This window comes from Lithobates pipiens, unplaced genomic scaffold, assembly GCF_037356315.1.
Source record: "Lithobates pipiens isolate NorthernLeopardFrog02 unplaced genomic scaffold, aLitPip1_a1.2 Scaffold_22, whole genome shotgun sequence".
Taxonomy (NCBI): domain Eukaryota; kingdom Metazoa; phylum Chordata; class Amphibia; order Anura; family Ranidae; genus Lithobates; species Lithobates pipiens.
In genome coordinates, this window is record NW_027507784.1 from 132,107,256 (window position 1) to 132,132,770 (window position 25,515).

The 25,515-nt window shown below is 38.8% G+C and overlaps 1 protein-coding gene across 1 annotated transcript in view; it reads left to right on the plus strand.

Annotated features, from left to right (window-relative positions):
* ABCA12 (ATP binding cassette subfamily A member 12) overlaps positions 1–25,515 on the plus strand; it is a 268,673-nt gene that overhangs the window by 192,963 nt on the left and 50,195 nt on the right. The window contains exons 38-44 of the mRNA XM_077448325.1: positions 2,390–2,525; positions 3,738–3,990; positions 7,964–8,047; positions 9,763–9,856; positions 14,102–14,229; positions 16,417–16,498; positions 19,586–19,697. Of these exons, the coding sequence (XP_077304451.1) occupies positions 2,390–2,525; positions 3,738–3,990; positions 7,964–8,047; positions 9,763–9,856; positions 14,102–14,229; positions 16,417–16,498; positions 19,586–19,697 (889 nt within the window). The remainder of the gene's footprint in view (positions 1–2,389; positions 2,526–3,737; positions 3,991–7,963; positions 8,048–9,762; positions 9,857–14,101; positions 14,230–16,416; positions 16,499–19,585; positions 19,698–25,515) is intronic.

Sequence of the window (25,515 nt, forward strand, 5' to 3'; positions counted from 1 at the left end):
GTCCTAAGACTCCCTGGCCAATCGGGTCTCAGGACCCACTTCCTGAGTGGCCAGGAGGAGAATCTGGAAGACTACAGCGAATATTAATTCGCTATTTTCACACAAGTGGGTGGACTCAGGTCACAGTACTCTGGGCCCCAAGCCCACCCTGGTTGGAAGCCAATTAGAGCCTCAGGCTCTAATCATGTGCTTCAAAAAAAAATTGGAATCCATGCATCCGGTGCCTTCCATGTAGATTAGGGGCCGGGCGCATGGATTAGGGGGGTGGCACACCCGCACCCCTTATGGACGGGCCACAACTGTTAAAAATACAAAACATTGTGTATTGTCATTCCACTGCAACATTCCAAATACCTTTACTGAATGTACCTCTATTAAAATACGCCGAAAAGGGTGGTGGTTTTGCTGTAATACATTTAGAATGTGTTTAATTACAGGACCTGAGATGGCTTGGGTATCTACTATGAATTCTTCCTGGAAGGCTCCCATTCGGGATATTTAAATCATATCCAAAGTTAAAAATTAAAATGCAATATAGCTTATTTGTCCTTAGCTGTGGTGGCTGCATTATTTTTCTTTTTATGCCTTTTTTCCCTTTATTCTTACATTTTATACTGCCAGTAATGTCTGTTGTTTTTCAACGTTTATTTAACAGACAAAGCTGTCTAGCAGAAGAAGCAGATAGAAAGCTGAGACAAACCATTTACCACTGACAGGGTTTCTTACAACCATCAATTATTAAAGTGGTTCAAAAGCCTAAACATTTTTTATCTTAATGCATTAAGGTAAAAAATTATTAGGTATTAGTATCCACACTTACCCCCTCTTTTACTTACCTGAGCCCTCCTTCAGTCCAGTGCCATGCAAATCTGCAGCTCTTCTCTCCCCTCACGTCTGGGTCTCGCTGGCTTTGCTGGGGTACCAGAAGCCATTGGCCAAGTACCACTGTCTGTGTGAATGGATGCAGCAGCAGGGGTTGGGAACAAGCATACATGAGTGCCCCAAAGGGAAACGGCTTTGCATCAGGGCACTGGACAGAGAGGAGGGGCCAGGAGTGCTGGCGGGGGACCCAAGAAGAGGAGGTTTGAGGCCACTCTATACAATTCTATTGCACAGAGCAGGTAGGTATAGACATGTTTGTTATTTAAAAAAAAAAAATTACCTTTACAATCACTTTAATTTAGTTAATATCACAAAGGGAAAATAGGTCCTGTATCTGCATAAAAAGTGTTAGCTGGAGTTTGGCTTTAATTTGTTGGCCATTTATGTAATGCCATCTAAAACTACTAGCCCATCCAACACTACCTTCTCCACAGGTTGGCATTACCCTAACACAGGAAATGCAATACAAATAAATAAAACTTTGCACAATTAAACAAAACTAAACCATTTACCTAGCATATAAATCACTTTCAAAATGCATGAATAATAAATCCATGTGACTAAAAAAATTTCCAAACCCAAATATAAAGTGCCAAGTCAAAAATGCAGTGTGATATCCACTTATATGCAAATGATAATAGTGAAAAAATATATAGTGAAAAAAAAAGCATATAGTCCACCTACCTTTCCTTCCACTTCAATTGAAGTCCACGAAAAATGAAATTTTCACCAGTGAATATTCCGATTTTGACCTATTAAAAATTTGCTCAATATGTACCTTGCCCTTTAAAGGGGCTTTGTCTCCATGCAAACTTTTATCTGTGTCTTTCTCCACATACGAACACCTTTCTTCCAAAAGTAGCTTGAAGGAACAAAAATAGCTTCATTGTGCAATATATCAGCTTACCAGATCAATTTATTAAAACAAAGCGTTAAAATCTTACTCACAAAACGAGTGCACCTCACCCAGTGCACATAGAAACAATTGCCTTTTTAAACAAGCATTTCCACCTTAAGGTAAGACTTTGGCTTCAGATACCTATGCAAGAAGGCCGACTTCTGGTTCATGTCAGCATAATGACTTCATCCAGTCATTATTTTGACACGTTTCTGCATCCAATAATGACTGCTAACACAGGAAATGTGTTCTTGCCAGATCAGTAGGTAAAAATGTAATAAAAAAGCATAAAAGAATTTAAAAAAAATATTGTTGCCATCACATCTAATGATGGGAAGGTGCAATACTGTATATTACATTTTTGTTTTTGGGTTTGATATACTTTAAGACAAGGCTTAAAGGAGACTATAGGCCAGTCACAGAAGAGGCTGGAAGAGTTATATCTTACAGCTAGCTGACTGGGGAATGCCCTGGAATTCTCAAGTAAGAATTTGAGTCCACAGCCAGGCGAAAGTCTGGTTTGATTTGCTCAGCCTGCTGTCCCTCTGCTTATAAAATAGCGTAAGGTTTCTCTGATTACAAATGTTGACTGTTTTTACTTTGTTGCAGGTGTTCCTAAAGCTGACTGATGGACTTGATGAGGATGACCAGAGTTTCTCCCACAGGGCTGTACCTGTTCCTAGTAACAATTATGTAATGGAGGATGAAACTTCCACAAGTTCTTATAGTGTTACTGATAACGATGGTATGTTTCAAAGGCTGCAGAGGAATGTTTTAAAGTCTTTATTCAGTCTGCTAAAATAGGATATTCAACATCAAAGAATATATGTAGCATGTATGTAATATTTATTTTGGGAGGAGGATTAAAATATATTGTGGTTAAAGTTGTACTTATCTCAGGTTGGCCATAAATGGTGCAAGCAATGCTCTAAAATCACACATTGCCTGTAATAACCAGGCTGTTTTTGAGCTCCTAGGAGACAATATCAACCCCCCCCCCCCCACCTTCCTCAAACGGGTTCCATATTCACTTTCTTCTCCTCCCTGTCTCTCTTTTCCCTTCTCTCGCCCACTCTTCTGGTCCCTCATTCCCTCTCTTATTTTTTGGTCTTCAACTCCAAAATATGGAAAAACTGATCCTTCTCCCTTCCCCTCCAGTAGAGGCAATCTGTGATGTTAATGAGGAGTAATACCCGTTGGCCATATACGCTAAATAATTTTCTGTTTTACAGAGTTTTTGATCTTCCAGGAATGTATGTACCTGGCCTCTGTATCTATACCTCTTGAAAACTGCTGTTTATCCAGCAGTTTTAAAGACGTGTAGCCTCTCATCCTGCAAACATACCTTGTTCACTACCTTAAAATCTAATAAATTCTTTGTGAAACAAAAGCTTCAGATGTTTAGAATTCTCTCTATTATACAAGGACATTTTGCAACTGGAATTTTTTTTTGTAAGTGAGGCCTAATTTGTCAATGTTTTGTGTGGAATAATGAAGGATAATGGTGTGCATGCACCCTGCCATGCCAATGGGTCGGTAGTGTGGCTGGTCCAATGGCTGAAAAAACTCACGAGGTGATTTGCAGATATCTGCAGTCACCTTTAGGTAATTTATCTCTGTAAGTTTTTGCTCCCCACTGTTTATGTTGCCATTGGCTTCAGTGGATTAATATAATCAAGCTCAGTGAGGAATTCCTTGATATACTAATAGATGGAGCAATGGGCATATTGAAGTGAGGAGAGTAATTAAGGAAATGTTGTACCCCTGTACTCTATAGATGCATTTTTCTTTAAACAGAATCCCACCCCACATCCCATGAATATTACATTTATATTTTGGTATTGTTCTCATTTAAAACAAAAGTATTAATCAATCATGCTTTCTATCAAGGTGCATGCAGGATACCTAAACTATTAAAATAAATATGACTTACCTACTGTATTTTTTAATTAAATAGACCAACCTCTGACCAAGAAAGAACGAGTGAAAGGAGTGAAGCTCTTCTTTAAGAAGGCCGGGGCCATATTCGTTAAGAGATTTCATAATTCCAGGCGGAACTGGAAAGGTCTAATTTCTCAGATCCTCCTCCCAGTGTTGTTTGTTATTGCGGCTATGGGCCTTGGGTCACTCTCAACAGGTACTGCAGAATATCCTAAGCTCTTGTTAACTCCTGAACTGTATGGCACCACAGATCAAGCAGTGGTATTTGGGTAAGGATGACTTTTTAACATTTTTACATTACATCTATGGGAAGCTTGGGCCTTCTATTAGAAACAGTGAGGTTCATAGTTTCATAGTGTCAAAATTAGTAAGGTTGAATAAAGACACCAGTCCATCCAGTTCAACCTAAGTGTCTACAATTGTCCTTGTACATTGCACACTCTCATCGGTCCCTGCCCTCAAGGAGCCCACAATCCAAGGTTCCCATTCATATACTAGGGCCAATTTTAGACAGAAGCCAATTAACCTACCTGCATGTCTTTGGAGGTTGATTTGCTAAATGCAAATAAGTTGTTCTACAAGATGGACCATATTTTCCATTAGTGAATGAGATTAAGCTCTCTTGAGTCATGTGCAAGCAAAATTAAAGCTTTTTTTAAAAAAAAAAAATGAATTGAACATGATTGGGAACCTTTGCAAAGTGAATTTCAACCACAATAAATTCCCTTGCAAAGTGAACATACTCTACTCATAAAACAACATCAGTGAAGCTCCTTTGATAACATAGAAATAAAAAGCTGTAACTTTTAACAACCAGGAATGAGCTGCTATCAGTTATATGTAGTCATCATACTATTTCTTTTAGAGTGTATACTGTTGCTCTTTGTGCTATTTTGTTAGGTGAAAGATATGTATTTAACCACTTTCAGACCGGACCATTTTGCTGGTCAATGACCAGAGGTCTTTTTACAATTTGGCACTGCGCTGCTTTAACTGGTAATTGCGCGGTCATGCAATGTTGTACCCAAACAAAATTTGCGTTCTTTTTTTCCCACAAATAGAGATTTCTTTTAAATGTATTTGACTGACTCTGCGATTTTTATTTTTTGCGATATAAACGTAAAAAGACCGCAAATTTTGAAAAAAAATGATATTTTATACTTTTTGTTATTAGAAAAATCCAATAAACTCAATTTTAGTCATACATTTAGGCCAAAATGTATTCAGCCACATGTCTTTGGTAAAAAAAAAGTCAATAACTGTATATTTATTGGTTTGCGCAAAAGTTGTCACATCTACAAACTAAGGTACGTTTTCTGGAATTTACGCAGCTTTTAGTTTACGACTGCCTATCTCATTTCTTGAGGTGCTAAAATGGCAGGACAGTACAAAACCCCCCAAATGACCCCATTTTGGAAAGTAGACCCCCTAAGGAAATTGATAAGAGGCATGTTGAGCCCATTGAATATTTTATTTTTTTGCCTCAAGCGATTGAATAATGACAAAAAAATTTTTTTTTTTTTTTACACAAAGTTGTCACTAAATGATATATTGCTCACACATGCTATGGGCATATGTGAAATGACACCCCAAAATAAATTCTGCTGCTTCTCCTGAGTACGGGGATACCACATATGTGGGACTTTTTGTGAGCCTAACCGCGTACGGGGCCCCGAAAACCAAGCACCGCCTTCAGGCTTTCTAAGGGCGTAAATTTTTGATTTCACTTCTCACTACCTATTACAGTTTTGAAGGCCATAAAATGCCAAGATGGCACAAAACCCCCACAAATTACCCCATTTTAGAAAGTAGACACCCCAAGCTATTTGCTGAGAGGCATGTTCAGTCCATGGAATATTTTATATTTTGCCACAAGTTGCGGGAAAATTACAAACTTTTTATTTTTTTAATTTTTTTTCACAAAGTTGTCACTAAATGATATATTGCTCACGCATGCCATGGACATATGTGAAATGACACCCCGAAATAAATTCTGCTGCTTCTCCTGAGTACGGGGATACCACATATGTGGGACTTTTTTGGGAGCCTAGCCGCGTACGGGGCCCCGAAAATCAATCACCACCTTCAGGCTTTCTAAGGGCGTTACAGTTTTGAAGGCAATAAAATGCCAAGATGGCACAACCCCCCCCCCCCAAATGACCCCATTTTGGAAAGTAGACACCCCTAAATTTAGGGGTACACTAGTGAGACTAGGTAATAAATGGCGGGTGCCCTGAAACTATAAAAAAATAACTAACCAACCAGCGTCACCTGTAACAGTTATATGGTGATCACTGGTGAAAGGGTTAACTAGGGGGCAATCAGGGGGCTTTATGCGGTAGTATATGGGGGTCCCTGGCGCTATAAAAAGCTGCGGCGAACCTAAATATCTACCTGCCTAACTAGCGTCACCTGTGACACTAATACAGCGATCAGAAAAACGATTGCTTATTAGGCTGGGTTCACACTGGAGCGATGCGGGAACGCCACGAATCCGCGGCGGGTTCCCGCATCGCATGCCTCCCGGCGGCAGTTCACACTGCCCTATGCGAACTGCTGGGAGTGTCAGTGAAATGTTAATGACACCCCCAGATCAGTTCGCATATCGCAGTGCGATCTGCAAACTCGGATCGCATGGTGTGAACACCCATGCGATCCGATTCTGCTGCGGACCAAAAAAAGGGTCCCGTGCGAGTTTGCGGCGGGTGCGACGCAAATTCAGCCATACTATCTGTATGGCTGAACTCGAATCGCACAGAGATCGGATGTGATTTGCACTGCAGTGCGGTGCGAATCACATCCATTCTCATAAACCGCTGCAATGTGAACCCAGCCTTAGTGACACTGGTGACGGGGGGTGATCACGGGGTTAAACCTTTATTGGGGGGGTTAGGGGGGTACATTAGAACTAAAGGGGGCTAACCCTAACTGCCCTAACAGTTATTACAGTCACAAATTACACCAATGCAAAAAAAAAATGCAATTGGTGTCACTGTGACTGGGGGGGCAGGGGTAATTGGGGGGGTGATCGGGGGGTGAAGGGGGGCCTGGCATGTTCTACTGTGTAGTGTCGTGTTGGTGCAACTCACCGATCCTCTCTCCTCGGTGCCGGAACGAAAAATACCGACACGGAGGAGAGATTACATCACTTCCTCTGCCTGTGTTTACATTACAGGAGAGGAAGTGATGTCACGGAGCATTTCCATTCGTCGGGAGCGATCGCGAGGGGGTGGCCATGAATGAATGGTCGCCCCCTCATCCCGGATCGCTCCCGAACGAATACCGACCGCCGCAGGCACCGGTGGGGGGCCCAATCGGGCCCCCCACCCGCGGGAAGGCAGGGACGTACAGGTACGCCCATATGCCTGCCCGTGCCATTCTGTCGACGTACATCGTCGTGCGGCGGTCGGCAAGTGGTTAACAAAATGGTGCAAAGCATACAATTATACTCATACCAAATAATTAAGCCCCATACACACTATCAGCTTTTCTGCTGATTTTTTCCTTCAGATTTGCCAAAAGCATATAATATGAGGTCAAACCTTAGGAGTTTCAATGTGTATGCAATCAGGCTTGCACTACATGGTTTTGGTAAATCTAAAGGAAAAAATCAGCAGAAAAAATGATGGTGTGTATGGGGCTTAGATTTTTCTCTTCAAACTGTTTCTATGTGTCAGTACAATGTTTATGTTATACTTCACTGTACTAATACAACGGTATGTAATCTCATATAATAATACACTACAGAGAATATTCTTCATCAGTTTTGAACAGCCAGAAAAATGGCAGCTGTTGATTGATTGCAATAGGTTACTTTGCTTTGCACAATTTTCTTGCATTATAATAAAAACTATTGTGCTGGATTCACCTGCTAGAATATAATTACCATTTACTTGGTCCTTTTAACTAAAAATGTTCTATTCAAATGTGTATTTAATATAATACAGATTTTTTGGAAATGTTAGACATGCTGTATTATAAAATGTAAGCTGGTCTCTGCCAGCCATTTTGACTAATTTAGGCATTTCTTTCTTTTTTTATTTGAAACCTGAATCTTTTTATCATGTTCTTTGCATCCATTTATCCACACAAATTGAAAATCTAAAGAGGTTATTAAGACCTATAAATTATCCATTCCTACATTAAATTTATGGAAATGTAAATAGTTTTATATAAAAGAATATATGCTTTGCAACACTTTATCTTTCATATATTGCTTGATATTCTTACTATTTTTTTCAGTATAAGTAACGAGACCAGTGAAAGTTTGATGAAGTCAATGTCCTTATTCCCTGGTATAGACAATTTCTGCTTGGACAACCCAGCGTAAGTATAATATTTAATTTGTAAGAGTTTCCTGTCCTAATGGGTTGCTATTGGCTATGACCTCCCCATTTTAAGTGTCTTCTCTACCGTTGGCTCAGTTTTATTAGGAATATCCTATTACCTTGCACACCCCCTCTGTGGGGTGGTGATTGATATACAGCTTTATTTAGTCAATATTTTGTACTAAATTGCACACTTTGCTATCAAAATTCTGCCACAACAAACCGAATAAATATTTATCTGCCGGATGGATACATTTATTCAGTTAATTTATTTGTTGATGGCAGACTCTCAGTATGGACAGAGCAACTCATTAAAGCCTCAAAAATATAGACAGTTTAGCAACAAACCACACAAATTATATTTCTTTTATTGTTCAAACTGTTTTGGGCTGCCCAAGAGATCATTAAGTGATTGCATTGAGTTACTTCCCCGCATTTACTGAAAAAAATAGTACAAGAGTAACTATGTATGGCCTGATAAGTACAAGTGATACAGTAGGTGTCAGCATTGTTTTAGTTATGAGATCCGACAAAAAAATGCGCTAAAATATCTCCAACGTGCTGAAAAATCTCTCTAATATAGATTGCATGTCATTTTCTTCTATTTGGTGAAAAGGAAACCAATTCATTGCCATGAGTGAAATATATAGATGTGCCAGTTTACACAGGCTCAAGATTTATTAGGTTTAAATTTATCAAAGACATTCAGATTTCCCATCATCTATTGTTGTCAGTCGGAAATCAGCACATCTATCCACCCTAAAACATTTATTTGTACACAGATCTCTAATAGATTGCTGACAAATATCCCTTAAATTCAGGCTTGAACCTAACCTGTTTTTTTTTTCATTTTGTTTTTGTCTGATGAGATCCCATTTAGTTGTTGAAAGTGTATATCTAGCCAAAACGTTTCTTTTAGTTTTGAATAGATTGGGGCTAAAACCTTTGTCAAGTTTTAATTGGAGTCTGTTTCCACCCAAGGGTTATATAGCCTCTATGCGTCCTAGTGGCCATTACCACTGGTAGGAAATCTTCCAATGGGGACACCTGTTCTGGTGATAACTATCTCAGAGGGGATTCCCCAACTCCCTTAGTGGAATAAGTTCCGCAAATAAGACATAGACAGCAAAAGAAAAACATACAGAAAAAAACAGGTTGTTTAATTATTCTCTAATCTAAAATGAAAAAAAAGGAGTTGTAAAGGCAGAAGGTATTTTTTTATCTTAATGCATTGTATGCATCTTCTGTGTCCGGGGCTTCGTGTCTGAATGGACACATGGAGCTGTGACATGGCTCAGGTGCCCCCATAGGAAGCTGCTGACTGTGGGGCACTCAATAGGAGTAAGGATCCAGGCTGTGCTGTGCAAAAACAACTGCATAGAGGAGGTAAGTATAACATACTTGTTTTTTTTTTTTTAATAAACAAGACTTTACAATCACTTTAAGTCCAAACATGCAGGTAACCACCATTGTGTGGTTTATGCATATAATAAGCCATATGCTTTTTGCCTTACAGATCATGAAAGCAAAATAGTTACATTAGGTAAATAGTAGATGGCACAAAATTGTGCAATAAATCACCTAGTTCAGTGCAGGCAATTGCAGTTGATAGGTGAGAGAATGGTCAGTTTAAAGGGTCATGTTGGGAAATATGTAGCAAATTATGAAATGCACCAGCGGATTTATTACATTCATCTGGCATGTTTCTTATAGGCAATGCTTGCCTGCGAACAGCTTGGGGTCATGGAACTACTCTGGTAAGCAGATGCCCACATATAACAACTGCAACTGCACAGCTGGAATCATGGTAGGTGGAATGAGATCTCTGTGTTCTCCATCTGACTGAAGAAGTAGAACCCTTATGTTAAATCATATGGCTTGTCAATTAGAAATGTAGTAGTATTTTTTTTCTTTTCCATGCATCTTTCAAATAATAAGCTAAATGTGTTTATTAATGACAATGTGCAAAGGGGAAAATCACAATAACAAGACAGCGACTTTAGGCAGCTTGTATTCTGCTTGTACTAATTGAATTTACATTTGGCTGATGAATGTTATCATGTACAATTTCTGTCAATACTATGTTACTGAATAAGGTCAAAGGATTTTGACTGATGTTTTGAAATTCCAGATATATACCAATATATATATATATATATATATATATATATATATATATATATATATATATATATATATATAGTTCAAAGGATTGCTGCACAAAAATGTATTCAAATAAAGAAGTAAAGAACACACAAAAGACAAAAAGAAGTGTCCCATAGTGACAGTTTCAGGACACCATGCCCTTCTTCAGCTAGGAACACATCAAAATCTTTAAAGCACATACAGGCATACCCCACTTTTAAGTACACAATGGGGTTTATTTACTAAAGCTGGAAAGTGCAAAATCAGGCTCATTTCTGCATAGAAACCAATGAGCTTCTAACCCCAGCTTGTTTAATTAAGCTTTGGTAATAAAACCTGGAAGCTCATTGGTTTCTATGCAGAAGTGAGCCTGATTTTGCACTTTCCAGCTTTAGTAAATAAACCTCATTGTGTACTTAACAGAAGGGTATGCCTGTACAGATATTACTATACATATCATAAACACTTGGCATCAACTCGTTAATTAAATAATCATCTGAGACAACATCAGAAAAGTGTACTCAATTAATCAAGGGCAAGGAAATTACTGAAAAAATTGGTGTACTCTCTGACACCACTTCACATGCATCCCAATAAAGGCCAATTGTGAAAAATAACAATAATGTAAACAACCATCACCAATAGATCAAAAATAAAACAGATCTTAAACATCCTCATAAATTTAAAAAAATAAGGGGGATTACAAGGAGACTACTTTACAGAAAGAGATATAAATCCATTTTGGAAGTCCTCTAGGGTACAATGTATCCAAATAATGTATCCATTGTACCTCCCCTTTTCTCAGAATCAACTCAGGATTTCCACGTCTTCTGTTTTTATTTACCCCTCTATAACCATAAATTTAAATTGTGAGATTGCATCCTTATTTTCTTTCTGCTCAAAGTAAAGCAACTAGCAGCATTTGTAGAGAAAACCTTTTTATCTGGTTATATGCATAAGGCACAATACTTATAAAAAGTAACAGAGTAAACTGCCCCCATCTAGTAAATGATTTTGCAGCGAGTTAAAGCTCTATTAAGTTCCCGTTTAAATGTGCATATGTCACATAAACTAAGCATTCAAACTCTGTTCTAACATCAATGTAGCCCTGTCCTATAAACAGCAATGTGTCAAATTCCAACAACTGAAAGAAGGTGTGTTGTGTTTTAGGAGCATTAGTATACTGGTTTAGTACCTATAGGCTTCTTAGTCTTGGGGTCATATTTATTAAGCGCCAAGTGATTCGTTCACCTCTAACTCAACGTTGGGTCAGTCGTTACAGCTATAAAGCTTGTTGAAGAGGGCAAATTGTGGACTTTATCAATAAGTTGTGACCCAGTTACACTCAGGCTATTTTATTGCAATTTAAAAATTAAGAAGAAACTGTGCTTAACCACTTCCCACCCGGCCAATGTACATATATGGCCGGGTGGGAGCTCTCTACTTCTGAGTGGACATTCCTGAACGTCCATCAGAAGTAGGGGGATCGTGCCCACGCAGCGGCGCTATCCCGATGCGCCCGTGTCACCCGGACACGGCGCATCATGGATCGGCAGGAGGGCTCTGTGATTGGCCCTCCTGATCACATGATGGTCTTGTCTAATCACGGCCCTCATGTGATGTAAACAAACAGTCGGTTGCTAGGCAATCGGCTTCTCCTCACACGGAAGTCATCGCTGAGGAGAGGAGAGCAGATCGCTGCAGCCGGTTGATGATCAGTGAGTATGAGCTGTTTTTTACAGCTTTTTACTCACTGATCACCAGTCTAGTGTAAACACACAACACCCACACAGTATAAACACAATGTCCCCACACATGTCCCCAAAACACATGTCCCTAATAATAAAAACATGACCACCACATATGTCCCACTAAAATCACATGTCCCAATGATTTATCTGTACACATATGTCCGTGATCACCTGCACACATATGTACATGATCATTTGCGTACATATGTCCGTGATCACACAAACCAATTATTATACACTTAACCAAATTTTTTTTTACCAAAGACATGTAGCAGAATACATTTTGGCTTAAATTTATGACAAAATTCGATTTTATTGGATTTCTTTTAAAATAGAAAGAAGAAAATATTGTTTTTTTTCAAAATTTCCTCTTTTTTTTTGCTTATATCACAAAAAATAAAAAACAGAGTCGTTAATAAATAACACCAAAATAAAGCTCTATTTGTGCAAACAAAATTATAACAATTTAATCTGGGTACAACGTAGCATGACCGCGCAATTGTCATTGAAATTGCGAGAGCGATGAAAGCTGAAAATTGGGCTGGGAAGGAAGGGGGCGAAAGTGCCCTGTATTGTAGTGGTTAAAGAGAAAATTTATTAGAAATTGACTCAAAAAATATATCCTAAAGTGATCGAAGCGGCAACTCTACTCCGAGATATTGGCACAATGGGACTCTTTTAGCATAAAAGAGTCGCACTACAAAATAATAATGTTATAATAACCATAAATGATAATAATAATATAGCAATCATAAAATAATAAATGTGAAATCCAGTCCGTGACACAACCACCTCAATGTGGAAAGAATGCAGGCTTATCAGCTTCACAGGGCCTTCTAAAAAGAAAGGTCAACAGAGCCTGTGGCCAAACAACCTGACCAGGGTCTTCATGCAGAATTCCTATAGAGGCAGATGTTTGAGCAGTAGTGATCATCTCTTTATCATCCCCATAGGCTCAACCCCAAAAACATTGAACAAAATGTTCCGCATAGTGTAAAACCTTTTAGTAAATTTATAAAAAATATAAGATTGCATTTACATCAATATGATGCAAATAACACCTTTAAAAGAAATCCTCGCCAGCTGGCATACAGTAGGCAACCAGCACTTCCGGGAACAGAGTCACGCGATGGCGTCAGCACATCGTTCCCTCACAGGTGACATCATCCAAGGAAGAGGACTCAAATTCTCTCACTAAATTCACACCTGGACTTTATTTGAAGTGTTTACTTTTGGTGCACATTGTTTATGATTACTATATCATTATTATCATTTATGGTTGTTATATCATTATTATTTTGTAGCGCGACTCTTTTATGCTATTTTATTGCAGTTTTTCCTTTTGCACCTACTGCTAAAGAAGTTTATAACCTATCCAAATGCCAGCTAATGAATGTGAATGTAGGCAAATGAATCTAGTACATTCTTTGCTTTTTACATGGCACTGACAATGGATAAAGACTATGGGGGTTATTCACGAAAGGCAAATCCACTTTTCACTGCAAGTGCACTTGAAAGTGCAGTCACTCTAAATCTAGGGGGTAGAGCTGAAATGAGGGGAAGCTCTGCTGATTTTATCATCCAATCATGTGCAAGCTAAAATGCTGTTTTTTATTTTCCTTGCATGTCCCCCTCGGATCTACAGCAACTTTACTTTCAAGTGCACTTGCAGTGCAAAGTGGATTTTCCTTTAGTAAATAACCCCCTATGTTAAACTATGTAAGCTGGAACCATTACTGGACAAGACTATGCCAAACTTGAGCTGGTGTTCAGGACTTTGAAAGTTCAGTCTGATTCACATTACAATGCTTTAATAAGACATGCATATCAACCTGCCCTGGTAGCTTATAAAGATAGCATCTGCATTTCTTATGTAGCTAATATATATATATATATATATATATATATATATATATATATATATATATACACACAACAGATTATGTTTCTGGATCTGTCTCTGGATTGTGGATTGTAGCTTAATGTGCTCTGGGTAGTTAATAAGCAATAACTGCAAATAGCAACAATAATTTGCAAAGAGCAGCAACCCATGTCAAATCAGAATTCATGTTACTGTAAAGAGAGAGTGTTTGATTACTATGGATTGTACTTTTCACTGTTGTATTGACTACTGCAATTTGTGTTTTATTGTGCAGTCTTGCGATTCATTTGGTGACGTTCCTCCCCACCGTATGACCTTCTCCAAACAGATGTTGTACAATGCCACTGGAACAAACATGGAAAACTATCTTCTCGCTACAACATTGCAATATATACAGAAGCGGTAAGTCTTCCAATTCCAATGCACTTTTTTATCGTCAGAGTCCACCTCCAGGACTAAAGTACCCCCAACCCCTCCCTCCACCCCCCTCTCTCTGATTGGTGGGTTAAAAAAAAAATCCTAAATGCTCATTAACATGGGGTTTAGCTGGTTAACATGCAGTACTGTATTAGTGGTCCCATCAGGAGAAAACAGTGACGGCGAGGGACCCGGATGAAGAGATTTAGAGTATAAATGGCCTCACTAGGTAAGGAAAACTTTACACTGGGTAGGATGAGTTAGAGGGAGTGGGAGAGATAGAAAAATATCTAAATATCTCAAAAAAATTATGTTTATCTCAATTGTCTTTATGTTTACTTAGAGAGATACCAGGTATATGTATATTGAGAGGTGGCGTCTTACACCTCACTCATCACCACCCTAGGGGCACCTGATAGCACCGCAAGACATATAACTTTGTACAGTGATGTCACTTAAACTGCATGGATATTAACACTACTTATGGCGTGAAGCCAATTAATTCATACACTCAATACCGACAATAACACTTTTCAGGCCAGAAGCCACTTCTTCACTGTAGCCCCACACACAGACTTACAAGGGCCACCCCCTCTCTTCTTCTGCCTGTAGCTTGGTCTGTTCCTATCTGCCCTAACCATGGAATCCATAGCATTTTTGAGAACGTAATATAGAGCATGTGCCCAACTCTACCAGCCCAGCACTTGACACCTCTCTTATACATTTTACACCCTTAGTAACACAGGGAAGCCACCGTACTTCATTTTAGCAAGGATGTGCGAACCAAGATTCCATGCTAGGTCCCTAGGCAGGCCCTGTAGCACAGCAGGCTCCAATATCAAGACCAAGCCACTAATAAACTTTCCACGTGCAATGACCATTCAAAGAATGTGCATACATTTTCAAGTAACATAAATCTTTCTTAGACAAGAAAGAGTTCTTGCAGATTACAGTCCTAGCTCGCTTAGAATTAGTAAATTGACAATTAGCAGTATATGCTTTCTTTGTGCCCTGATCTGTGGTGCTGCCCATACCTGAACAAGTACAAAGTCTTCTTTAGCAGAAAGTCCATGGTCCTGGAACCTCAGCTCTGGCCCATTGGAATACGTTGCATAGACTGAATAAGATACATTAATATCACAGGTCCTCTGTCTTACATTCCTATTCTTGACAGCAACCACGGGGCAGCTCTTCCCCTAAATGTATGTACTTCAAAAAAGGAAGTCACATGAACACAGAAGAATGAATGACTCATCAAACAATAATACAGTGCAGAACATGACATGAAATTATAACAAAACACATTGCACCAAGTAGGCACCTGTCTACAGGTAAGTATCACTAGGTTGATCTGAAAATGTTGGGCAATTGGCTACCATGCTGAACTCCTTATTTGAATACTTTGAGTCACTGACCTAGAACAATTATGAGCATGGGGACTTTTCCTTTATCTTGCTCATATGCATACTTGTTCCAGGTCAGTGACTCAGAAAGTACTAAAACTAAAGAGGGTTTTTCAGGAGAGTGTCAGCAATAGTAGCTCCAGTATTTATCTCATGACAGGTCTACTTGAAACATATTCACATTGCTGACTTGGAGTTAAAGAACTGTGGTTCTATAGGCTTAAGGATTTTTACCTTAATGCATCCTGTGTGCCCAGAAGGCAAAAACCTTCTGGACACAGGATGCCCCCCCACCCTTATACTTACCGGAGCCCGATCTTGATCCATGTGCTGCACCTGAGAGCAGCAGCTCTCTACTCTCTCTCCCTCCTCACTGGGCAGATTGATGGCAGCAGGGCTCCTAATGCTGTCAATCAAATCCTGTGACAAGGGAGTAGGGGTGGGGCCGACGATGCTGTCTGCGTCTATAGATGCAGGCAGCGTGGCTCAGAATTGAGCCCACACGAGTACCACTAATAGTAGGCAGCTTCCTATGGGCGATCACACAGAACAGGTAGAGCCAGGAGCACCAGCAGGGGACCCCAGAAGAGGAGGCTTGGGGCACCTCTGTGCAAAGCCATTGCACAAAGCAAGTAACTATGACATGTTTATTTTTATTTTTTAAAACACAAAGGTTTACAATCACTTTAAGAATGCATATAAATATTTCATAGAAACACTTCTCTCAATGATACTGATAAATAACCATAACTTACTTGTATTCTTGCAGATATGGAGGATGGAGTTATGGCCTTCCTAACTCACAAATAAAAAGTTTTCTACCTGTGCCTGAAAACCTAACTTTAAGCAAGGTAACATCAATTATGTATTTTAGGAACTGCAAAAAATGTAATTTATATTTTGTGTGTTATCTCTAAAATCCCACTGAGTGCATTTTCTTTAGCTGTCCCAGGAGGTAATAAAACAAAAAAGCAGATATGTTTGAAATATTCATCTCCTGTCCAGTGCTGTCCTCCATATTACTTCCCTTTTACCATAAGATATAGTCTAGACACCCAGTGCCATTCAACCTGAAAGACTGAGGACATACTACAACTGAAGGATGTCATGGACCCGCCCCTTCAGTGTAATAATGCAGAGAGTGTGGCTAACATCAGCAATTTAGTGCTATTCTCTGCTTCATTGAAGACTAGCTAAGGAAGAGGAAAAAAAAAGGATTACAAAGCATCTGGCAGGCATATAGGTGAACAAATTATAACAGGCAGGAGCCAGCTGGTTTTTGTCACTCTTCTGCATGACAAAGCTGTCAATGCTGGAAATGGACGTAGACGGAAGATGACGCTCTCTTATTTCCTTTTATTATCAAAATTCAGGCTGGTGCAGGTTTTCTAGAAGATAACGTGTTTAATTGCTAGCAAGCAACATAATAACAGAGTTTCCTTGGTCTTGGAGGGCCAACAGTTTTGTAGGATTACTGATGTTACAGGTTTATTTTAGTGCAATTTTTAACATGACTGCAAAACAGCTGAACCAGAGAGGTATTCTGCAACATGTGCATTGGTAGATTCAACCAACTAATTGTTTAAGTAGAGGTGGTCAATTCATTGGGCCTTAGAGATCTCATTTGTGGGTTGTTATCTACTTTAGTACTAAATAACTTACAAAAACAGATTTTCTCAAATACACTGTCAGATTCTGCTGTGTAAAATAGAATTCACTAGCACTAGCTGTTTTCAAGAGTATATCTTTCAAATTGTGAGAGAACCATAGAGGTACAATGTGAGAGCGGTGCAATTATGGGAGAGTTGTAGAGGCGCTAAGAGCCTGATTTCCAGCAGTGATATGTGACTCCACTCAGATTATCCACTATAGATCGCCAGCATTAAGTGTACTGGTAAAAGAATCCTTTGAACTGACCATTTCACTTTCATATATCATGCTCCAAAATAGATTGTAATACTCCCTACCCGCTACTCTCCAGACCAGTGTAAGCCAGCAGCATTAAGATGTTGATAAAGCATTGTACTAATGAAAATTCTTCAGTCAGTGAGGCCCAGCTGAATGCTTGAAAGCCTCTATATGTTTAACTAGGTGTGGAATCAGTAGCAGTTTCTTAAAGGAAACGTATGTTATACTTAAAGTGGGAGTAAAACCATGGATTTAAACAGTTAAAAAAAAAAAAAGGCATGTCGGGAATGCTAACTGCACATTGTCTGTGCTCTCAGCCAAACTATCAAGCCATCCAGTGGCTGGTGTCATAACGAATCACATGTGCAGCACCATAGCATTCGAAGATTAAACAGAGGCAAAGATGGCAGCTTCCTTGGCTGAAAACGATAGGGGAGTTTACTTCCAGTTTAAATTAGGGCCAAAAATATGGGTCAACCGTGACCCCATTTCTGAATGCAAATATACAACACTTATAGATGCAAGCAGAAAGGAATTTCATGGTGGTTGGATGCTTGCATTGCCAAGCTCCCAGTCAAAAAACAAGTCTTCTGCCCATCCTATCTAAACACTAATCTGGTAAAGATTTATTATTCTTATTATGTATATCATTGTACAGCAATTAAAAAGTTTGCACAGTGCTTTACAAAATAAAGGCAAACAGTACAGTCACAATATAATTCAATACAAGTTGAGATAGAGGGCCCTGCTCATTACAGCTTACAATCTAAGGAGAAGACACAATTGTGGGGGATACGCTGATGGAGAAAGTAAAAAGACAGTTTATTAGTTAGAAGCAGGATAAGCTTCTCTAAGGAAATGGGTTTTCATGGATCAACTTAAGATGGATAGAGTAGATGATAGTCGGACAGATTGGGGTAGGGAGTTCCAGTGGATGGGAGAGACCCTGGAGAAGCCCTGGAGTTAAACATGGGAGGAGGTGATGAGGGAGCTAGAGATCATGAGGTCTTGTGAAGGCCGAAGAGCATGATTTGGTATTTTGAGACAAGGTTAGTGATGTAGCTGGGACAGAGTTATGGATGGCTTTGTAAGTTGTTGGTATTTTGAATTTTATTGGTGAGTGAGCGGAAGCCAGGGGAAAGATTTGCAAAGAGGGTTAGCAGGAACAGTTGGTAAGATGGATGAGTCTGATAGCAGCATTTAGGATGGACTGAAGGGGGAAATACCCTTTGTAAAGAAAAGCCAATGAGGAGGGAGTTGCAGTTGTCGAGGTGATTGTTAACTGGGGAGTGAATTAGCAGCTTTGTGGTGTCGTTGATTAAGAAGGAGCATAATTTGAAGATGTTGCAGGCAGCACAATCAGATGTGAGTCTAGGGTTATGCCTGGCACCCTAGTATGTGGGGACAAATTGATAGTTGTGCCATCAATCTCGACAGAGAAGTTAGAGGAAGGGGCACCTGGGGGAAGAAATATTATAAGCTTAGTTTTGGATAGACTGAGTTTGAGGAAGCGGTGTGACATCCATATTGATGCGTCTGATAGTAAATTAGTGATGCGTATGATTGAAGGCAACAACACAATGACAACACGGTACAGCCACGAGGTCATAGACCACATCATCATGCTAAGCCCCATTTACCTACTGGCTCAATTAATGATTGCCTAGGTTTTTACTTCTACAGGATCTGTGTTGCTGTTACAGAAATGTCCCCTCATGTCCTGTCCTATGAAAAAAAATGTATCAGACAAGAAAGGGATGAAACTCTCCAATGAAGCCTCAGACTGCAGTAAAACCTGGCAGAATTCTAATACTTCCCTAAGCTGGCCAAAACGAAATTACTACATTTTAATATAACAGATTGTTGGGTGCTACATGTCTGGTCTGCTAACAATTATGTTTCTAATTTATTTAATTAAGATAATACCAGTGCTTTAAAGGCATTCGTTGTTGCAAACTCAGTGTAAAAGCTTGTTTCTGCTTCTTATCAAAGTATGAACATTAACCTAAAATGTACTTTCTTTTGTCTAGGTTTGGTATAATAACGAGGGTCGTCACAGTCTCCCAGCATTCCTAAACAGCTTCAGCAACTTCCTCTTGAGAGCAAATCTAAATCTAAGTGATGACGATGCTGCACAATACAGTAAGGAAAATAAATAAATAAAAATAAAATAATTGCAGTGGACATTAATTATACAAGTCAGTGCAATAGGAACCCATTATGCTTCAGCTATGAGGCATTTATTGTATGTATGAATTATTACAGTCAACTTTCTCTCTACTAATGCTGAGCTGTGCTATGTGTATGAAGAATGCAGAATGGTGTAAAGCATAGCCTACAGGACAGCAAAGTACATAGTCTGATAAATATGTCTACACTTTTCTGGGAATTAGTTAGACAGGTGCCATGGAGGCACTTAAGGTGTGTGCTATAGGGCGAGTAATAAATTAAAATGGGACTGCAGCCAAAACTTACGCTGTTGCATAGATTGAGTAAGGGCTGGAAGTATTGTGTTTTTAGGTTTTAGCCTACTCTCATGCTAACTCATAGCAACGGTATTGTTAATATAGTTTTATAAAAAAAATGTGTGTATATATATATATATATATAGTATATATACAATTTTGCTAACTTTCAGAACCTTGGCCCCCTATATGGACACATGAGAGGCAATTCGGTGTGTTGCATCACACATATTTTGTTAGCTGGTAAAAAATTTCCCTTGTTTAAGATATACTTTCACCTTCTTCGGATTTTTGCTTATGCCATAAAGTATTTTTTTAGCTTTAGATCACACTATAAACTTAGATCTCAGTACAGACCAGACATTTTTTCTGAAAATCCACTGACCTTATCCCAATATGATAGTGTGTACTGTACGTATCAATATTCAACATACAGACAAGACTTCTAGCACACCGGTATCTAACAGTCATGTAAAATTGATGCTTATGGTAGCGTTTGAAGTTACATGAATGTGTCAAGGTACTTCTATCCATTGAATATGAATAAGCAGCCTGCTGTTCACACAGCTCCAATCCACTTCACATGTAAGGTAAATAGCCCCTAGCCCCCCAAGGAGCTTTAAAAGACTTGCATCGTATCCTCCCTTTAATTTAAGATCTAAATAAGCATTCTACTGCCGTGCAAAACATATCTTCTACATTACAAAAATGACTCCTGTTTTCTATCTAAATTCTAGACCTTTAATTATGTGCAGTAACCTCCCACTGAGCGATGGGCAGTAGATGATAAATATTTGATAAAAGTTTAGTCACTTAGCAACAGTGCAAACAATAGTGCCGCCCGAATCGATTCTTGGAGGACTCGTGATTCTTTCACTGAGAAAATAAAGCATTTTGATGATCTCTAGACACCGCTTATTTTCCATAAACACGTTAGATTTAGGCCTGCATTTATCTTGCAGTGAGAGGCCATTATGCCAGTCCTGCATTCAATCCCACTGACATTACAGCTTAATTATACCACTATCCATCATGATTATAGCTTTTAGCTTCTCCTCTAGATCGCCAGGGAGATTCCCTTGAGTCAGTTTCCTAACTACTCCTGCACTTGTGCCACTGCTCTGCTAAAAATAACACTTGTTATCTCCTACGTAATACAAATGCTTTTCTGGATTCTTGCAGTGGGGGTCATTTGCGAAAAAACACAACCTGGTGTTGGCTAGCATGGTGGCTTAGGTTTAGCATAGTGGTCTTACTGCACAAAATAGCTGGCTCGGACTCCTTCTAGGCAAAATAGCTGCATGGAGATTGTATATCACCCTGTGATAAGAATCAATTTTTTCCAGGCATTGTTTTAAGTGCCTTTGTAATTGTAATTGACGCAGGTATTTTGTGCATGAAAGAAAAAAGCATTAAAAATCAGCACACTGAAGCCTAGTACACACTAAAAAATTTTTTTACAAAAACTGTCAGCTCCGGTCAGAGCATCTGTACTAACGTTGGATCGTTAGTACAGCGATCTCCCCTGCTGAGCTGTTGTCTTCTGACAGGGGAACGCCCCCCCCCCCCCACCAGAACACTCTGATCATCAATCTCTGCCATTGGCTGAGAGCGTTGATCGGGAGCCGGTTGGCTGCTGGTTTTCCAGCAAGCACGTCCCAACCGGCTTCTGTCGGATCAGTTGACATACACACTGGCCGAATGTCAGCCGGTTTTAAATGAACCTGTTGATGTCTCCCCACATTTGGCCTGTGTATACGGGGCTTTAGTTTTGACCCCCATGCTTATACTGGGTATGGTATTTATTTATAAAATAGATTCAACTATAACCAGTTTACTTTTGGATAGAGTGGAGAGATTGAAACTTTCTTGTTTTGGACAGGGAGTGAAGGGAATTCTCAGAAAAGGACACAGATGACAGAAACATTGACAAGAGTTATAACTCTCTATTTATCTATCCAATATATATATATAAAAAAAAAACTTTAGTTCTACTTTAACCACTTTAGCCCCGGAAGGATTTACCCCTTAATGACCAAGCCATTTTTTTGTGATACGGCACTGCGTCACTTTAACTGAAAATTGAACGGTCATGTGACAGTGTACACAAACAAGATCGATGTCCTTTTTTTCCACAAAGAGAGCTTTCTTTTGGTGGTATTTGATCACCTCTGCGTTTTTATTTTTCGCGCTATAAACAAAAAGAGAACAACAATTTTGAAAAATAAACAATATTTATAACTTTTTGCTATAATAAATATATAAAAAACAATGTCTTCATCAGTTTAAGCCAATGTATATTCTTCTACATATTTTTGGTAAAAGAAAATTGCAATAAGTGTATATTGATTGATTGCAAAAGTTATAGCGTCTATAAAATAGGGGATATATTTATGGCATTTTTATTATAAATTTTTTTTTTTTTTTACTATTAATGGCAGTGATTAGTGATTTTTAGCAGAACTGCAGACAGATCGGATACTTTTGACACTTTTTTGGGACCACTGACATTTATACAGTGATCAGAGCTAAAAATAGCCAGGGAGGTGTTCCTAGCTGTGGGGGGAGTGTACTCACAGGGAGTAGAGAGATAACTGTTTCTGATCACTAGTAATAGACATTCTGGCTCTCTGTGGAGCAATTTCGAGTGGTCGGCGGCTGGCCACGCACATCAGCTCCGGCGACACACCATGGGCACGCACGCGGCTGCTATTGCTGTTAAAGCGGGGGAACGTACAGCTACGGCAATTTGCGCAGCCGAGCCAACCTGCCACCGTATAATGACAGCAAGTAGTTAAATTACCTTAACCATTACAGTAATGACGAAAATATTACTATCATAATAAACTTACTTCTTGTAATATTTATTGTGCTAACCTTTATTTCTCAACCAAGCCCCTAGCAAAATATTTTCATGACAAAATTTTAGCTCTAGTAGTCTTTTTTTTCTATTTCTATTTTTTATCAGTAAAAAAAAAAATTGCCAACAAGCATTGCCAAAATACATCATAGACCAGCCTTTTTCAACCAGGGTGCTCAGGCAACCTTTGGTGCCTTAAAAAAATGCCCAAAAGTTGTTTACAAGCTGGCGTGTGGATGAAGGCTGCCTTTTAGTTACACACGACCATCGATATATACGATGAAAAGCTTCCGTCTGACTTTTTCTGTCGGACATTCCACTCATGTGTACACGGCATAAGTCACAGGTTTTCAGTGTGCACCATTACACTCTTCTAGCTGCTGCCATCCTTACGACCAATGGTGTTATCAATTGATAAGGAGGATGTCAGTCGCCCACAAATCCTTGTTTGACCCTCCCCTACCCCTTTCCATCAGCAGTAGGGTCACATTAGCTGAGTGATGGAGAAACATTGGAATACTAGTCAGTACCAGTTTGCAAAAGTGTATTTGCTTTAAAAGAATAAATCAACTCTAATGTTGGGTGTCCTACTTAGACTTTCCATCATTTATAAAGGGTGTCTCAAGATTGTCTATAATTTTTAAAGGGTGCCTTGACCAAAAAAAGTTTGACAAACGCTGTCATAGACAAACATGTTACTGTCAACATATATTATGAAAAAGAATGAACATCTAGATGTTTAAAGTTGCCCCCAAAATCTGGTAACATACTGACAGGTTAACCAACTCTTTTTGTGTGTTTATGACTCTAGTGTCATGTATAAGATACTTTGAGTAGAGAAAATGTTGAATGTATGTATGCTTTTTCAGGGAAAGTTATATTCACACTACTCTATATTACTTGTACTTCACTGCAGAATATGTTTGTGATATAAAATTCTAATAATTCCTGTCCATATAATGTCACTCCTACATTTACCACTAGCCCAAAAACACTTTTGATAACAATAGATAAATGTGTTTATATTTTCTCACTGGCAATTTGTCTTATTCAGGCACAATGATGTTATAAATGAATAACATTTCAAAATGGTATGCTTTTTCCATTTAGATCAATCCCGGTAAAAATAACATTTAACATTTTGGTTGGATGGTATTAAACTTAGTCATTCTCTAGCTTCTTATACCTCCTGAGACATAAGATTTCCCTGTAAGGGTTTTTTATCATGTTGTTTAACTACTTCAATACTGGGCACTTTTTCCCACACAAATAGAGCTTTCTTTTGGTGGTATTTAATTACCAACTTTTTTTTTTGCTAAATAAACAACAAAAAAAGGGCAAAATTTAGTTTTTCTATGTTTATGTTATACATTTTTGCAAATAGATAATCTTTCTTCATAAATGTAGTCCACAAACTATGGTATATATATCTCGAAATAAATCAATCTTGATGCACTGTTGGCCTATCTTATTTCTTGAGACCCAAACCTGCCAAGACAAATACTCCCACAATGATCTTTTTAGAAAGTAAACAGTCTGAGGTGTTTGGTAAGAGGCATGACCCGTTTTTTGAAGCTCTATTTTTTACATACTGTCCCCAGTGCAGTGCAGAGTCATCATATAACATGTGTAGCAGTGACCAGGAACACTGACTGGTGACAGTACATAAAAAAAAAAGTATATTTCTTTCTTTTACTTTTTTCTTTTTTTTTTTACATACTGTGACCAGAGCATGAATTTCACTGCTACAAGCATATATTTTTACTGAATGGCAGTGTATAGACACTGTGTATTGTTGTGATTAGCTGTGATTGGCCACAGCTAATTACATGGTACAAATGGGCTGTGGTTGGCCCTGTCTCTACCATGTAATCACTGTGACCAATCACAGCTAGCATCACAATGGTATACAATGAATGGCATGAAAGGAAGCCATTCATTGTTTACAACTGTCATGGGATCTGCTGTGATTGGTCACAGTTTCCTCATTAACTTCACCATTTCATAGTAAAAATTGACAACATTGTCAGTAACAGATGAAGGTAATGGTGGTTTTATGTATGTTTTGGTAATAAAGCAATTTATATTTTTCCTTAAAAAAACTTACTCACTTAACTTACTTACTCCTCATTGATGAGTCTCTTGAGGAGTCTTTTCCTCCTCTTATTATATGCTGCTTATAGTCTAGAGGAGTTAATAATTCTTAATTGAATGTAGACAGGTGTCCCAGCTGTGGGTTTAACTGGAAGTAATTTCCCCCAACACATATGTACGGAGGTATAGCTCATTAAGCCCCCTTTTTTTTTTGTTTGTGATTGGTCACAGTGATCACATAATACCAGCAGTGGGCAGTACACTGTTCAGTCATTTCCTACATCTGGTGGACACATAGGTGACAGATCATGCTGGAGCACGGCCCGTTCTCGGGAGGACGTCATATGATGTCCTCTCAGAACAATTGTGTTCCCGCCTGAATGTCATTTTACAATGGTGAGGGCGGAAAGCAGTTAATGTCTACTGGAGAGCATAAAGCTGGCCTTACACCTTTAGAACTTTAGATAATTGTCATTTTCAGAATGTTTGTTTGATTATCTAAGAATTAATGGGAACGATTTGATTTGAGCAAGCACAAAAA